Here is a 16518-nt window from a genome sequence, read left to right on the forward strand (position 1 = left end):
GGAATGTTGTCTTCCTCTCACCCAAGTTGTCATCTGAATCCAATGACATGGTGCCATGTTGTGTTGATTTCATGTTTAATTCACGTTAGTTGACGTCTCAACCAAATGTAAATCAGAACTAGATGTCAAAATGACGTCTGTGCCCAGTGGGCTGTGTGTTGGCGGGCAGAGCTCACTGACTGACATTCTTTCCCCTGTGTGTCTGGCCAGCTTTGCACAGCACTGTGACAGAAGCAGTAACATCCTACGGTGCAAGTGCCAAGAGGGCTATGCTGGACATTACTGTGAGAGGTCAGTGCTGACAGGGACTTGGCTTGGCCACAACCATGAGTTACTGCAACTCCACCATGGGAGCAATTACACTCATAACATTAAATCAGCTCAAATAGCCACAAATGAATCTCTTGCATTTTCACGTATTTCTACATGTTGAATATGGGCCAATTTTTCTGAACCTGAAAGGAAAATATTTGGAAATGCTTACAAATAATGATGTTTCAGTATAAGTGATAAGACATCCTAAGTCAAACCATTATTGGCAATCACTTTGCGTTCTTCCTCACCCAGATGTGCTCCAGGTTTCTCTGGCAACCCCATGATGATTGGTGACTCCTGTAAGAGGTGTGACTGTAACGGTAACTCGGACCCCAACCACATCTTCAATGAGTGCCACAACGTGACCGGCTTCTGTCAGAACTGCTGGGGGGACACGTCTGGAGCCAACTGTGAACGGTGTGCCCCGGGTTTCTACGGTGATGCCATCAGTGCCAAGAACTGCAGAGGTGCGTGCCAACTTGCCAAGAGTACTATTAAACATGACATACCCTAAGGCCCTTGCTCCAATAATACAGGTCAGCCCTACTGTCAATGAAGACTATCCATGGAAAAACATAGAGAACAAAACAGATATTTATACATCTGAAGATGATACCCACTTGTCTGGAGAGTGAAGATGTGTTTATGAGCAGTAAAATGCTTTACGTTGCATTTGAACCCTGCTCTTACCTTGCTCTTTGTCTTAAAAGGCTTGCTATGGCTTTGTCCTCAGGTAGAGCTCTGACAATTCCCCCCTGTGATGCTCATAATGGGTGTTATAGACATACACCAATTTCAAAGCTCTATTACAAAGTCCATTTTGTGTGTTTACATAGTTTGGCGGGCTGGTCCTGCCGTGCTCTAATGCCTCAGAGACAGTGCAGTGAAACAAAGATAACCCTGTGGCATGTGCACATCGGTGGAAGAAAAGCATCCTTGGAAAGTCAAGCTCTAGTCACTCTATGAGACAACAGAGTCGATCTTCTGGTCACTTGTAGAAAACGTCATAGAATACTAATGGACGTGGGGAACTCCTTGTCAAGCTGTTGCAGGATTAGCATTTGTATTGTCCTCCGCAAGGGCAAAAATAACCTTTTCCATTATGACCATGTCACGCTTCTGTGACCCGCGCTGTATTACCTGTGTGTGTGTCCTGTGTTACAGCGTGTGAGTGCAGCAAGTGCGGGACAGGATCGTGTGATGACAGGACCGGGACGTGTCACTGTAAGCCTGGCGTCACCGGCCGACTCTGTGACCGATGTGAGGTGAGTTACTCAGGGACCTTTTCAATGTGAGCCGTACGACCATGTGGACACACATTCACACTGTTGGACAGTCTTCCCTGATAACTAAGCAAAGCAGGTGGAGAAGAGAGCAGACAAAATTGTTTAGGCTACTGTGAATACACCTGTATATAGTTAACAACAGCATGAACAACAACAGCAAGCAAAACTAACTATAAGGCTTGTGTCTATAATGTGCTTTAGGAGGGTCACACAGGTTTCAACAGTTGCCAGGGCTGCCGGAGGTGTGACTGTGGGGCTGCCGGTCTCCGGCCTACTTGTCATCCTCTGACCCACAGCTGCCAGTGCCAACCAGGGGCCGGAGGCCGATACTGCGAGCGCTGCCTCCCAGACCACTGGAACTACGGCCCCTCAGGGTGCCAGAGTAAGTCATGTGTGACCCTACTCACATCTCAATCACCCACATGCAGGAAATCCTGGAATCAAAAGCTAGTGTCTGTCATAGATGTAAAAAAAAAAAAATCACTCTCTCTCTCTGTGTTTCACACACTCAAGAACATAAACCACCCAGACCAGTTTGGTCAAACATTCGGAAACTAAATTGTTTTCCCCAGAGTTTTTACTGCAGCTAGCTAGTCAGTCCACTGTTCTCACACCCACTCATACATGATGTCAGGCAGGCATCTGCTGCAATCTGCAACCCCGGGCCAGCTGTACACATTTGTACAAATCCACAAGGACAAACTGCAGCTAGCATCCAATTTTCCTCTGACATCACCGCCCAGCTCCAATTAATCTGGCCAGCTGCCAAAATCATCCCACAGCCACAGTATAGAGAATCAGGGAACTAAATTCAAGTGTTATTTGTCACGTGTGCAAGTACAGTGAAATACTTAAAGCTGCTATGTAACTTTTGGGCGACCCAACCAAATTCACATAGAAATGTGAGTTGTAGAACTGTCATTCTCATTGAAAGCAAGTATAAGAAGCGGTAGATCTATTGCGCTATTTCCATGCTGCCCATTCTTAACTTTCGTTTTTGCGTCTTTTACTTTCGGTTTTGTACACCAGCTTCAAACAGCTGAAAATACAATATTTTGGGCTATTGATAAGGTATTCCACAGTGGTTTAGATGGCACAATGATTCTCTACACTATGCATAGATTGTTTTGACACATAAACAGAAATGAGTCCGAACTTTTAGAATTTTAGCATCCAGGCAATAGCGGAGCGATTTTGGCATATTGCACCTTTCACTTGCAAGCCCTGCCCAACAGCGCAGTATTCAAAAGTATCAATTATAAGAAAATACAAAACATGAGAAATAAGAACTAAGAGAGGAACCTATATACAGTACACGGTCAAAGCCAGTACCAAACCACTCAGCACGTGCAGCAGCACTCCATCCCAGCCATAATACTCACCATGGGTTCCATCATATTTTTGGTACCCAAACTGACTCTCACGTGTCCGGCTGATAAAGCATTCGACTTGATGAAGGGAACTCCACATGTAATCAACTGTAGCTATATATGAGGTACATGTGTGTGTCTGTTTCTTCCATCCAGAATGTGACTGTGCTAGCGGGCACTGTGACATGCACACTGGGGAGTGTTTGCCAGAAGCAGCCATGGTCAACCCCTGCAACATCAGTAAGAGGGCCTGGTTAGAAATAAAAAAATACATTTCAGTTCATCTTTAAACAACTATCTATTTGTGTTGGACTGATGTGATGTTGGGGAAATGACATAGAAAATCATTTGTCTTCATTTGGCTCCTCCCTCCTATCAGGTTGTGATGAGTGTATCTGGCACCTGACTGGTGACCTGAGGCTGTCCAATAAGACGCTGGACCAGGTGAAGGTCAGTGTGTTGAACATCTCCACTGGGGCTGCAGCCAATGACAGGCTCAAGTACTACAACTACACCGCCCACCGTCTGCAGGTAGAGTACAGCCTCTCTTTCTGCTCACGCTGATATAGTCGGGACTCAATCATGTTGATGCACACCTATATTATCAGTTCGTTCTGATTTAAACAAGAGAAATTAGCAAATTCGGGAGTTTAACTATTACAAAGCCGCTGGATATTGGCAAATCTCACACACTAAACACCCAACCAACCACCCAACCAACCAACTAACTAACCAACCAATACACCAAACATTGTACAGTGCACATCACACAATTCTCTTCTCACAACCCTAACAAGCATAGACTGTATTGTAATAGTATTGTGTAAGTGTATCTAACTTCTCCCGTTTTGTTTTCAGAATCAGTTTAGGAACTGGAGAAATAAGTCATCTATGATGAGGACACAGACAGGGCAGCTGGAGGAGGCCAGTGCTGCTCTACTCTCAGACATGAACCATCTGGCAGAGACAGTAAGAGGACACCTTCATCGCTCATCTAACTCACTCGCACTCCTCTTCCTCCCTCTTCCACTGTTTACATTACGCTGGAGGTGAAATAAAGTCCACCTGCAGAAAAACGTTTCTATTAATCCCGAAACACAACCAAAACAAACCGCAAATGCATCCAACAAGTTTGTAGAGTTGCAAGCTTGATGTAGTCATTGCATGCTGGGAATATGGGGCAGATTACTAACCTTTTGACCAATTTTAATACACTGATAAGTGAATTTGCCCAAAAATGTATGACATCCTCAAATGGGGGGGGGGGGGGGACGACTAGATACATGAAGTGCTTTCATTTCTAAATGGTAAAACAGATATGTATGAAAATACCCTCAAATATAAGGTGACATTCTGTACTGTCGCCTGAGAAAAAAACATTTGACCTCAAATACAAAATCCTGGAGTATAGAGCCAGTAAGAATATTTTAGCTTCACTGTCCAAATAAATACATAGGGGAGTGTAGATCAGTTAGCTTATCTCTCAGAGCCATCACATCTATTTTATTGAGCTGTAGTGGTAGTGTCCGGACTGTGTGATTGATTTGTGTGTTCTTGTGGTGTTTGTCTTGACTATGTCATTGATCTGTCTGGTGTTTGTGGTGGGCCAGGAGAGTGTAGTGAAGTCCATGGGGGACCGAGTGGATGAAGACACACTACAAAGCATCACTCTGGCTGACGAGCTGACCACTAACCTCACCACCCTCAACGTACTCCTTGAAGGTAATTTTAGGTCTGCTAAAGCTACACTGCTCTGTCTCCTTGAGTACTGTCCACCTCCCTTGTGATTATTATAGGCTTTTAGGTATGTTCTAAATGTTGATATGTGATTTCCAATAACTTTTGAATGACGCCTTGGCTTAAGATTGAAATCCAAATCCCCGTTGCTGTATTTCCTACAGTCATCCATTTATCAGCGTTTGAGTTTTCTAGGGGAGCTTCTGGTAACATGGCCTCAGTCATATCCCAGCCTTCCTTCACCCTGCTCCCTGTTATGTTTGTGTATCACAGAAATGATCAGTGACTGGGAGCTCTACAGTGTCCATCAGGACCTGGACCCAGAGGTCATCAGAAAGAAGACGGCCATGGCCGAGGGCATGGTGACATTGATGAAGAAACTGGACCTGTCCCCACGAGAGCCCACCGCCACCGATGAGTCCACGGAGGCCCACGACCGTGAGGAAAACACGTGCTTGCGCACACACACACACATTTTTTGATGGTTTGTTACAAAAGGCTGCGTTTGGGGTCCCATTTGTGTGTCGTTCAGTCCTTAGAAACGTGCGTCAGCTGGAGAAGAAGCTGATCAGTACGGAAGGCCGCATGGCCCCGGTACGGGAGGTGCTCTCCCGCTTCACCAAAAAGCTCTCTGAGGCCCAGGAGATCCTCCAGAAGGCTGCCAACACTGTGCAGGAGACGGAGGACATGAACAAAGCCAACACCGTCAAATTCCAGAGGAGTGAGGTAACTTCCCACAACCCCGCTCCGCTTGGCCCAAACCGTGCCGCCGGGAGCCACTCTCGTCTTGGCTCCCCAAATGTCTCTAGCTGACTCCCTGACTCCCAGCCTCCCTGACCCTCTGACCCTCTGACTGACTTCCTGACTGGCCGCCTGACTGACTGACTGCCTGCTGGCCTGACTCCCTGGCTCTCTGGTTTCCAGCTCTCTGTGTTTATTACTACAGTTCACTGTGAGAACGCCCTGCTAAAACGATAAGTGAAGCTCAAGCCTGCTCTGAGGGAGTGTGATGTTGTTGAGTTCTGCCTCAGTGCAGTCTACCTCTATCTCTTCTCTGAATGTTGTAGGAGTTCAGCTTGGCTTTATCACTGGGAAGCAACACTGTCCTGCTCCTGCCAAGGAATAGACCAGATATTTCTCTCCATCTGTATGGGGATTGTTGTTGTTCCCAAAGTCTGCCAGAGAACTCAATTACCCGTGGTATTTAGTAGTAGAGAACAGTAACACAGAAACAGCTGTTGGATTGGATTGTTAGGAGGCACAAACTGGGGGAGATACATTACTGCACACACAATCATATCCCCATATAAAAAGGCTATGCCCCTTAGAGTTAACTACAGCTGCTTGACATTGAACTGGGTATCATGTGTACAGTCATTTTGTAAAGCATTTCTTTAAGTCTGGGGCGTGTATGTTCTGTTTATAGATCCGAAATACAATACAACAGGCCTGTTGGTCCTATTCATTACGGTGTGAAAACCTGAGGGATTGGGATTCTTTGTAGCACACAGACTGGCCTGTTGTCATGCCCAAGTTGACATTATGGGCCCATTGTGGTTCAGGGCCTCTGCTGTAAACCAATGACATGAATGGTGCACTGTCCAAACAGGAGGCCTCCCATAATCTGGGGCTCTTCCTTCCCTAAGCAGATTGGTCAACACTAGTCATAGCAACAGGAACAAAGCCAGAGTTACTCTGGGGGTAGGACAATGTTACTGTGCTATACTTATATCTTTGTCAACAAATATCTCTATCTTGCCTCTTTGGGGAAAAAACACATTTTTCATCCTTTTCATTTCACGTTTAATATTATTGTTCCTATGATTTATGTGCTTTTGTGATAAGAGTGTTCATATGTGAGACATTCATAACCTGTACTCACTACACATAATGTATAACCTGTCCATCGTATATCTCCTCCCACCAGCCTCCTCTGCTCTGTACTAAAACAAAGATATGACTGAACATCTCTCTCCCAGGCCAAGCAGCAGATACTGGTGGAGAACTACGAAGCTGTGAATGACACCTTGCAGACAGCTGAAGACCTCGTCAAGGACACTGAGAATACTGTTGCTGAGATGGTTCTCCTGGTGCAGGTAAGGCCTGTTCTCTTTCTGTACACGCCACAGTCACCATTAACCTATGCCTGAAAGCTTTGTATTTTGGACCCACTGAATGAGATCACCTGTATTATACATGTAATTACGATGGATTGGATTGCTTCAGTGCATGTTTAGGACACAGTGCCTTCAGAAAGTATTCATACCCCTTTACTTGTTCCACATTTTGTTGAGTTACAGCCTGAATTCAAAATGGATTAAATAGATGTTTTTTCCCTCACCCATCTATCCCATTATAACAAAGTGAAGACATGTTTAAAAAAAATTGTGCAAATCTATTGAAAATGAAATGCAGAAATATCTCATTTTGGGGGCCTCCCGAGACCCATGAGGCAGCGAAAAATTGGCACAGCGTCGTCCAGGTTAGGGGAGGGTTTGGCCAGCCGGTATGTCCTTGTCCCATTGTGCTCTAGCGTCTCCTTATGGAGGGTTGGGCGCATGCAAGCTGACTTCGGTCGCCAGCTGTATGGTGTTTCCTCCAACACGTTGGTGCGACTGGCTTCCGGGTTAAGCGAGCAGTGTGTCAAGAAGCAGTGCGGCTTGGCGGGGCTGTGTTTCGGAGGATGCACGAGCCTCTCCCGAGTCCGTACGGAAGTTGCAGTGATGGGACAAGACTGTAACTACCAATTGGATATCATGAAATTGGGGAGAAAAAGGGGGTAAAAAAAATGTTATACAAATATTTCTCATTTACATAAGTATTCAAACCCCTTAGTCAAAACATGTTGGAATCACCTTTGGCAACAATTACAGCTGTGAGTCTTTCTGCATAAGTCTCTAAGAGCTTTGCACACATGGATTGTAGAATATTAGCAAATTATTATTAAAATAATTATTTAAGCTCTTTCAAGTTAGTTGTTAATCATTGCTAGACAGCCATTTTCAAGTCTTGCCAAAGATTTTCAAGTCAAAACTGTAACTAGGCTACTCAGGAACATTCAATGTCATCTTGGTAAACAACTCCAGTGTATATTTGGCCTTGTGTTTTAGGTTATTGTCCTGCTGAAAGTTAAAAGGACTCCCAGTGTCTGTTGGAAAGCAGACTGAATAAGGTTTTCCTGTAGGATTGCCTGTGCACATTTTTACTCCTGAACATATTTAGACTTGCCATAACAAAAGGGTTGAATACTTATTGACTAAAGACATTTCAACTTTTCATTTTCTATTCATTTGTCAAAATGTCTCAAAACGGAATTCCACTTTGACATTATGGGGTATCGTGTGTAGGCCAGTGACACAACATCTAAACATCTAAAGCTCCCACGCTGAGGTCTGTCCAACGCTGGTCCGACCAAGCTGATTCCACACTCCAAGACTGCTTCCATCACGTGGACTGGGACATGTTTCGTATTACGTCAGGCAACAACATTGACGAATACGCTGATTCGGTGTGCGAGTTCATTAGAACGTGTGTTGAAGATGTCGTTCCCATAGCAACGATTAAAACATTCCCTAACCAGAAACCGTGGATTGATGGCAGCATTCGCGTGAAACTGAAAGCGCGAACCACTGCTTTTAATCAGAGCAAGGTGACTGGTAACATGACCGAATACAAACAGTGCAGCTATTCCCTCCGTAAGGCTATCAAACAAGCTAAGCGTCAGTATAGAGACAAAGTAGAATCTCAATTCAACGGCTCAGACACAAGAGGTATGTGGCAGGGTCTACAGTCAATCACGGACTACAAGATGAAATCCAGCTCAGTCACGGACCAGGATGTCTTGCTCCCAGGCAGACTAAATAACTTTTTGCCCGCTTTGAGGACAATACAGTGCCACTGACACGGCCTGCAACGGAAACATGCGGTCTCTCCTTCACTGCAGCCGAGGTGAGTAAAACATTTAAACGTGTTAACCCTCGCAAGGCTGCAGGCCCAGACGGCATCCCCAGCCGCGCCCTCAGAGCATGTGCAGACCAGCTGGCTGGTGTGTTTACGGACATATTCAATCAATCCCTATACCAGTCTGCTGTTCCCACATGCTTCAAGAGGGCCACCATTGTTCCTGTTCCCAAGAAAGCTAAGGTAACTGAGCTAAACGACTACCGCCCCGTAGCACTCACTTCCGTCATCATGAAGTGCTTTGAGAGACTAGTCAAGGACCATATCACCTCCACCCTACCTGACACCCTAGACCCACTCCAATCTGCTTACCGCCCAAATAGGTCCACAGACGACACAATCTCAACCACACTGCACACTGCCCTAACCCATCTGGACAAGAGGAATACCTATGTGAGAATGCTGTTCATCGACTACAGCTCAGCATTTAACACCATAGTACCCTCCAAGCTCGTGATCAAGCTCGAGACCCTGGGTCTCGACCCCGCCCTGTGCAACTGGGTACTGGACTTCAGGACGGGCCGCCCCCAGGTGGTGAGGGTAGGCAACAACATCTCCACCCCGCTGATCCTCAACACTGGGGCCCCACAAGGGTGCGTTCTGAGCCCTCTCCTGTACTCCCTGTTCACCCACGACTGCGCGGCAACGCACGCCTCCAACTCAATCATCAAGTTTGCGGACGACACAACAGTGGTAGGCTTGATTACCAACAACGACGAGACGGCCTACAGGGAGGAGGTGAGGGCCCTCGGAGTGTGGTGTCAGGACAATAACCTCACACTCAACGTCAACAAAACTAAGGAGATGATTGTGGACTTCAGGAAACAGCAGAGGGAACACCCCCCTATCCACATCGATGGAACAGTAGTGGAGAGGGTAGTAAGTTTTAAGTTCCTCGGCATACACATCACAGACAAACTAAATTGGTCCACTCACACAGACAGCATCGTGAAGAAGGCGCAGCAGCCCTCCAGGACACCTACACCACCCGATGTTACAGGAAGGCCATAAAGATCATCAAGGACAACACCCACCCGAGCCACTGCCTGTTCACCCCGCTATCATCCAGAAGGCGAGGTCAGTACAGGTACATCAAAGCTGGGACCGAGAGACTGAAAAACAGCTTCTATCTCAAGGCCATCAGACTGTTAAACAGCAACCACTAACATTGAGTGGTTGCTGCCAACACACTGACTCAACTCCAGCCACTTCAATAATGGGAATTGATGGGAAATTATGTAAAATATATCACTAGCCACTTTAAACAATGCTACCTAATATAATGTTTACATACCCTACATTATTCATCTCATATGTATACGTATATACTGTACTCTATCATCTACTGCATCCTTATGTAATACATGTATCACTAGCCACTTTAACTATGCCACTTTTTTTACATACTCATCTCATATGTATATACTGTACTCGATACCATCTACTGTATCTTGCCTATGCTGCTCTGCACCATCACTCATTCATATCTTTATGTACATATTCTTTATCCCCTTACACTGTGTATAAGATATTAGTTTTGGAATTGTTCGTTAGATTACTTGTTGGTTATTACTGCATTGTCGGAACTGGAAGCACAAGCATTTCGCTACACTCGCATTAACATCTGCTAACCATGTGTATGTGACAAATAAAATTTGATTTGATTTGATTTAAATGGAATCCCTTTTGAATTCAGGCTTTAACACAACGAAATGTGGAAAAAGACAAGGGGTGTGAATACTATCTAAAGGCACTGTATGGCATGACAGGGAGAGTACCACGTATTGTCAATGCACTTTGTATGAATCCATGACAAATCTAACAGACACCCAAAATGATATTAGGGCATTTTTTGAGGTAGCATGAGATCAAAAACGCTGCTGAAAACTCTGACGCCCTCTAATGGCATTTTCTAAACGATTCATAATATTGTATACTACCCTCATGAAGTACATTTCAGTTTCAAAACTATAAGTACTACAAACACATGCTTAGTACTGTTAGAAAGGTAAGAACTTCATTCTTATAACCCAGCAACATTTGCCAGACCTTGTACAGGACACAAAACAATCGCTCAGGTTTAACAGGTTATACAATTCCCCTTTTGAGGGGATACTTCAGGATTTTCGAAACAAAGCACTTTGTATTCTTCCCCAGAGTCAGATGAACTTGTGGATACCATTGGTATTTCTCTGCGTGAAGAATGTTGCTAACTACCATTAGAGCAATTGCTAACTAGCATTAGCATAATGGCTGGACATTAATGGTAAGCATAGGGCTTCATTGCCAAAATCCCAAGGTATCCCTTTAAGTCAATTGGCTCTCTATTGGTTAAGTCAGTGGTGAAATAGAATCATTCAGACGTAACTTTGTTAGTTAAGTCCTGGAATGGGGTCTGTATCTGTGTAGAACGTGACTGAGTACCACGCTGCGATCGATGGCGCCAGCAAACTGTTGCAGGAGAAGACTGAGGCGCTGTCCCTGGCAGACAGAGAACTAGTCCAGAGAGCCCAGGACCACGCAAAGGATCTACAGAGTCAAGCTACAGAGCTGGAGTAGTGAGTAGTAGTGATGTCATATAGTAATGATCTTCTAATGGCATCACTCTAATGCACATCACACTGTAGAACCAAACAACCAACTGCTAAACACGACTCGATTATCCACTTTATTCCATTATAATGCACACCACATTCAAGAACAAAACCACCACTGAACATTATTCAAAACTGATCAACAATCAATCACACTTTACTTGAAGCACAAATGAGTAGTACAGTAGTAGTATCACAGTTAAAAGCAGGCCAACACTACAGCTATGTTCTTTACCCTTAATGCCTTACAAAGATTCCAACTAGACCTTGACGTTGTTGTACGTTTCTTTCCACCTAGTGATCTGAAAGGCAGCGATGCCAACGGATTCGTGCAGAAGGCTCTGGTTGCAGCCAATGTGTACAACAACATAGTCCAGTACATCGAAGAGGCCAACATCACTGGACTGACAACACTGGATTTAGCAACAAGAGCTGAGGATGTAGGTTGTCCGAAATGCTCAGCAGTTAGCTACATTAGCTACATGCAGTATTTCGGCTAATATAGAGTGGTTTTCAATTGATAAGCTAAAACTGTGCTGTCTTTGGCAGGCCACCAACGGGATCAACACACAGCTGGGGTTCCTGAAGACCCAGAGTGACAACATCTTCAAGGAATCTATTTCATTGCATTCTGAGCAACTTGGTATGACATTTTTTAGATTAGGCAATGTCTGGTTATTTTTAGACTAGACTGTACGGGTTCTCCTCGATGATTCATGTGTGAATTGTCTCAACAGAGGTTGAAACTGAGGTTCTGGACAAGATTAAATATATTGAGGAGACCAAGGAGACCATGGATGACAACACCAAAAAACTAGAGGAAGTACTGAAAGACATCAAGGAAATTGAGCCAGGTAAAACACATTCTTGTTCTGGACCATAGCCTATCTAGGGTCTCTGACATGCACATCATTGTATTCACTGCCATTCACTGCTCTCCTCATCTCGGTACTGAATTTGTTGTTCTGAATTCCACTTTGATCTTCCAGGCAGAACCACCAAGCGTCTGGAGCTCACCAGGGAGGTGGCTGAAGGCACCCTGAACCGCTCTGTGGAGGTCCTGCAGACCATCACCCCCATCCACGAGAAGGTGGAGGAGTGGGCCACCAACATGAAGAATCAAGATTACTCTGCTGCAGCCTTTGACCGCGCTGTAGTCTCTGCTGGGAAAGCAGGTACAGTATACTCATCAACACTTCTACAGTATTTCAATCCTCGACAGAGAAGACTAAATGACTAAGCATTACCCTCAAACTAGTAAGTGGTAATCCTCTCCATCCATGGTGGGGTTTTCAGTTGAGAACCTGTCTGAGCTGGTTCCTGAGCTGCTGGACAAGCTGCGTGTCATTGAGAAGAAGCCAGTGAACAACGTGACCACCAACATTATGAGGATCAGAGAGCTCATCGCCCAGGCCAGGAGTGTGGCCAAGAAGGTCAATATTATCACCTATCACCACCAATGAAAAACCTTCTACAGTCTTGTGTTACTATAATCCCAAGTCTTGTTCATAATCGAGTCCTGTATGACACAGATACAGTGCCTTCGGAAAGTATTCAGACCCCTTGACTTTATCCACATTTTGTTAAGTTACAGCCTTATTCTAATATTGATAAAATAGTTGTTTTCCTCATCGATATACACACAATACCCCATTTCTTAATCCATTTTAAAATAAGGCTGTAACGTAACAAAATGTGGTAAAAGTCAAGGAGTCTGAATACTTTCCTGAAGGCACTGTATATCATGTTTTGTTACACCATACTGTAGGTCCAAGTGTCCATGAAGTTCAACGGTCAGTCGTCGGTTGAAGTGCAGCCCCACATCAATGTGGCGGACCTTAAGACAGTGACCACCATCAGTCTGTTCATCAGGGTGGACCCAGATAAGGACCCTATTGAGGACCGCTTCATCTTCTATCTGGGAGACAGAAACGTGAGGAGGCTGGGGGAGGGGGGTTTAGGAAATAGGGAGCTGGGCTGGTGCTGGGTTCAGATCTACTCGTCCTGTATAGCCAACTCCTTTTGTTGTCATGCCACAACCATGGAAGTTGGCCATACAGCATAAACACATCTGGGATCAGGCTAGACCAGCATATAGCGCAACAGCCCCTGTGATAATGCTGACGTGTTTTTCTATTGTGTGCAAGAAGTGGGTGGGTTGGAGAAGGGGGTTGCAGAATGGCCCAGATCTGCCAATGAAAGTTCCCAGACTTGGACCCTGAGGATGGCTTGAGATAAAAGGGCGAGAGCAGCTTGTGTGCAGATGAATGGTTTGTTGTGATCATGTGAGCAGAAGAGGCCTTTGAGACAGTTGCCTTTTTCAAAAGGTTTCCGGTAGACGCCTGTTGTGTGCGCCACTGCCGCCAAAGTCGGGGCTCATTTACATAAATGCCGTTACCCACCCACAGGAGCTCTCCTCTCTGGGCCTCTCTGTTCTCTTTAATGATGCTGCTTACCCTGGTGATTCTGCCACTGCTGTAAATTATGCAGTGGTGTTTGTGTAAGTCTGCTTGATGCTTAGAAATGGCGCTCTGTGACCCTTCGTTGGTTTTATAAAGCAAAGATTAGGAGATTTTCCTGAATAAGATCGCAGGCAGGGATTCAATATCACAATACAGGCACTGTGCTGTATAAAACCTGTCACCTTGGTTTCTTTTCTACATATCATATAGGGTAAGAAGGACTACATGGGTCTGGCCATCAAGAATGACAACCTGGTGTACATCTACAACCTGGGAGGGGAAGATGTTGAAATCCCGCTGGGTTCAAAGCCCGTCAGCCAATGGCCTCCAGTCTTCAACCTCATCAAAGTGGAGAGGTACAGTAGTGTGTTACCTAAGCAACAGATCCAGTCGCACAGATAGACTGGCAAAGCCTGGTAGAAGATCAATGCTTATTAGACATCTGTCGTGTCTGTCGTCATGCCACACATGTTTAATGAATGACAAGCGATGACAAAGAACTTGGCTAAAGCACATACAGTACAGATTTGCAACCTTGCTAAAGACCGTCCGTCCATTCACACAGACAGGACATCTGTCTCGTCTAACCACTCACAGGGATTCATGAGGCTGTTCTGCCCATGCAGTATGTAACGGTGTTGATGGGACTGATTATTCACGCTTCTTTGTGTCTTTGTTTTGACAGGCTGGGCAGACATGGAAAAGTGTTCCTGACTGTGCCCAGTCAGACGTCCACTGACGAGCAGAAGTTCATCCAAAAGGGCGAAGCCTTTGGCACCGACTCCCTGTTCAACCTGGACCCTGAAGACACTGTCTTCTTCGTGGGTGGCGTCCCCGCTGACGTCAGGGTACGGTATCACTTTCTAACAGGATATGACATCGACCTCTGATCAGAGTTCTGTGGCATTGGCTAATGCGTAGCAGACCATTTCCATCGTACAATATTGATGTAAACTGTACTTCACTCATGAACCACTGACACAGCAGAATTGAATCAGTATTGCGATGACTCTCTATTTACTTTTTTCCTTCCAAGATTAAGAGTCTGAATGTTTTGTTTTTTCCTTGTAGCTGCCACCTGCACTCAGCCTCGCTCCTTTTGTGGGCTGCATCGAGTTGGCCTCTTTAAATAATGATGTCATCAGTCTGTACAATTTCAAACAGACGCACAAGATGGATGTAGTTGCTTCAACACCTTGTCCCAGGTATAACGTACTGTATCTTGTCTATATACGTTTTCTGTTGGGAACATTAGATATGACCTCTGCCCTTAAAGAGTCCACGTCTCCATCTGAGGCTCCTTCAGGCGAGTCGCTTCATTTCGACTTAACTCTAACATTGTTTTCTTTGCCGTATCAGGTATAAGCTGGCATTCTCGCAGAGTCGTATCGCCAGCTACCTGTTTGACGGAACTGGATATGCCCTCATCAACAACATGGAGAGGAGGGGTAAATTTGGCATCGTCACCCGGTTTGACATTGCTGTTCGGACAGTAGCAAACAACGGCATCCTGTTACTCATGGTCACCGGGGTAAATATAGTAGCGAAAATGTCCCCTTTATTTTTGAACAAGCAACATAGTGTCAGTCAGTGATGCAATGCTATGCCTTGCAATTCTTCAGAGAGCATAGAGAGATTTACCAATACTTTTTCTGCGTCATGTTACTGGGGAAAAATGACTAGAAAGAAACTGTTCAATAATTCATTCTAGGACAAGTTCTTCCTGTTAGAGTTGAAGAATGGCTTCCTACGTCTCATGTACGACTTTGGCTTCAGCGGAGGCCCGATCGTCATGGAGAGTAACTTACCTAAACTACAGATCAATGACGCAAGATACCATGAGGTAAATCTAAATCAGCCCATCGTCTTTCTGTCGGGAGGGGTGTCTCTATTGAGATGTGAATGCAACCAATTTCCTTTCAACAGCAGGCCCAATCCAATCTAAGCTGTGCTGTTCTTTTTATAGGTGTCAGTCATCTATCATTACTCCAAGAAGATCATTCTATTGGTGGACAAGAGTCACGTCAAGTCCATGGAGAATGAAAAAAAAACATTGCCCTTCTCCGATATCTACATAGGAGGGGCCCCCTCGCGCATTCTCCTCTCCAGGTGAGTCAGTTATCTAATCACACATGTGCACTTCCTCACACCAATCCAAGGACCTTAAGAGGTCTTCCTTTGTAAGCATAGTTGACAATTGTAACACAATATCAACAGATTGTTACATTAGCATTACACTGAGTACAGTTGGACGGCAGGCCCTATGTGACTATGAGCATATTCCCTCTCCCCCAGGCCTGAGCTATCCTCCCTGATGGGGCTGAAGGGCTGTGTGAAGGGCTTCCAGTTCCAGAAGAAAGACTTTAACCTCCTGGAGGAACCAGGCACTATTGGCATCAGCAGCGGTTGTCCTGAGGAGTCCTTTGTATGTACTGTAGTCCATAGCAAATGCTACTAGACAAAGCATTGGTGGTGTATACAGAATCAACTGAACTACAATAGTTGACAATGTCCCTGTTGTGTCTTGGATTCTAACAGATGTCCCGTAAAGCCTACTTCACTGGAGAGAGCTACCTGGGGTCTGCAGCAAAGATATCTCCCTTCGACACCTTCGAGGGTGGCCTGAACTTCAGGACACTGCAGCCTACTGGTCTCCTGTTCTACCACATCGAAGGGGTATATTGATTCTTGCCTGAATTGTATTTATTTGTTTCATAAACTCAACAACAACTTAACATGTGTAAATATGTGTATGAACATAAGATTCAACAACTGAGACATAAACGGAACAAGT

General features: G+C 45.1%; 1 protein-coding gene and 1 long non-coding RNA gene across 2 annotated transcripts in view; one reads left to right on the forward strand and one right to left on the reverse strand.

The window, feature by feature from the left end:
- Positions 1-16518, reverse strand: part of LOC135557507 (uncharacterized) — a 44656-nt gene that overhangs the window by 11651 nt on the left and 16487 nt on the right. The window lies entirely within an intron of this gene.
- Positions 1-16518, forward strand: part of LOC135557505 (laminin subunit alpha-4-like) — a 33441-nt gene that overhangs the window by 5431 nt on the left and 11492 nt on the right. The window contains exons 4-29 of the mRNA XM_064990806.1: positions 211-291; positions 568-782; positions 1480-1580; positions 1803-1983; positions 3128-3211; positions 3351-3502; positions 3830-3940; positions 4582-4693; positions 4982-5146; positions 5241-5434; positions 6688-6804; positions 11078-11226; positions 11561-11702; positions 11812-11905; positions 12000-12116; positions 12252-12437; positions 12559-12695; positions 13031-13195; positions 13935-14080; positions 14410-14572; positions 14796-14929; positions 15084-15255; positions 15436-15567; positions 15691-15833; positions 16020-16149; positions 16263-16400. Of these exons, the coding sequence (XP_064846878.1) occupies positions 211-291; positions 568-782; positions 1480-1580; positions 1803-1983; positions 3128-3211; positions 3351-3502; positions 3830-3940; positions 4582-4693; positions 4982-5146; positions 5241-5434; positions 6688-6804; positions 11078-11226; positions 11561-11702; positions 11812-11905; positions 12000-12116; positions 12252-12437; positions 12559-12695; positions 13031-13195; positions 13935-14080; positions 14410-14572; positions 14796-14929; positions 15084-15255; positions 15436-15567; positions 15691-15833; positions 16020-16149; positions 16263-16400 (3661 nt within the window). The remainder of the gene's footprint in view (positions 1-210; positions 292-567; positions 783-1479; positions 1581-1802; positions 1984-3127; positions 3212-3350; positions 3503-3829; positions 3941-4581; positions 4694-4981; positions 5147-5240; positions 5435-6687; positions 6805-11077; positions 11227-11560; positions 11703-11811; positions 11906-11999; positions 12117-12251; positions 12438-12558; positions 12696-13030; positions 13196-13934; positions 14081-14409; positions 14573-14795; positions 14930-15083; positions 15256-15435; positions 15568-15690; positions 15834-16019; positions 16150-16262; positions 16401-16518) is intronic.

This window comes from Oncorhynchus masou, chromosome 16 (genome assembly GCF_036934945.1).
Source record: "Oncorhynchus masou masou isolate Uvic2021 chromosome 16, UVic_Omas_1.1, whole genome shotgun sequence".
NCBI classification, from domain to species: Eukaryota; Metazoa; Chordata; class Actinopteri; order Salmoniformes; family Salmonidae; genus Oncorhynchus; species Oncorhynchus masou.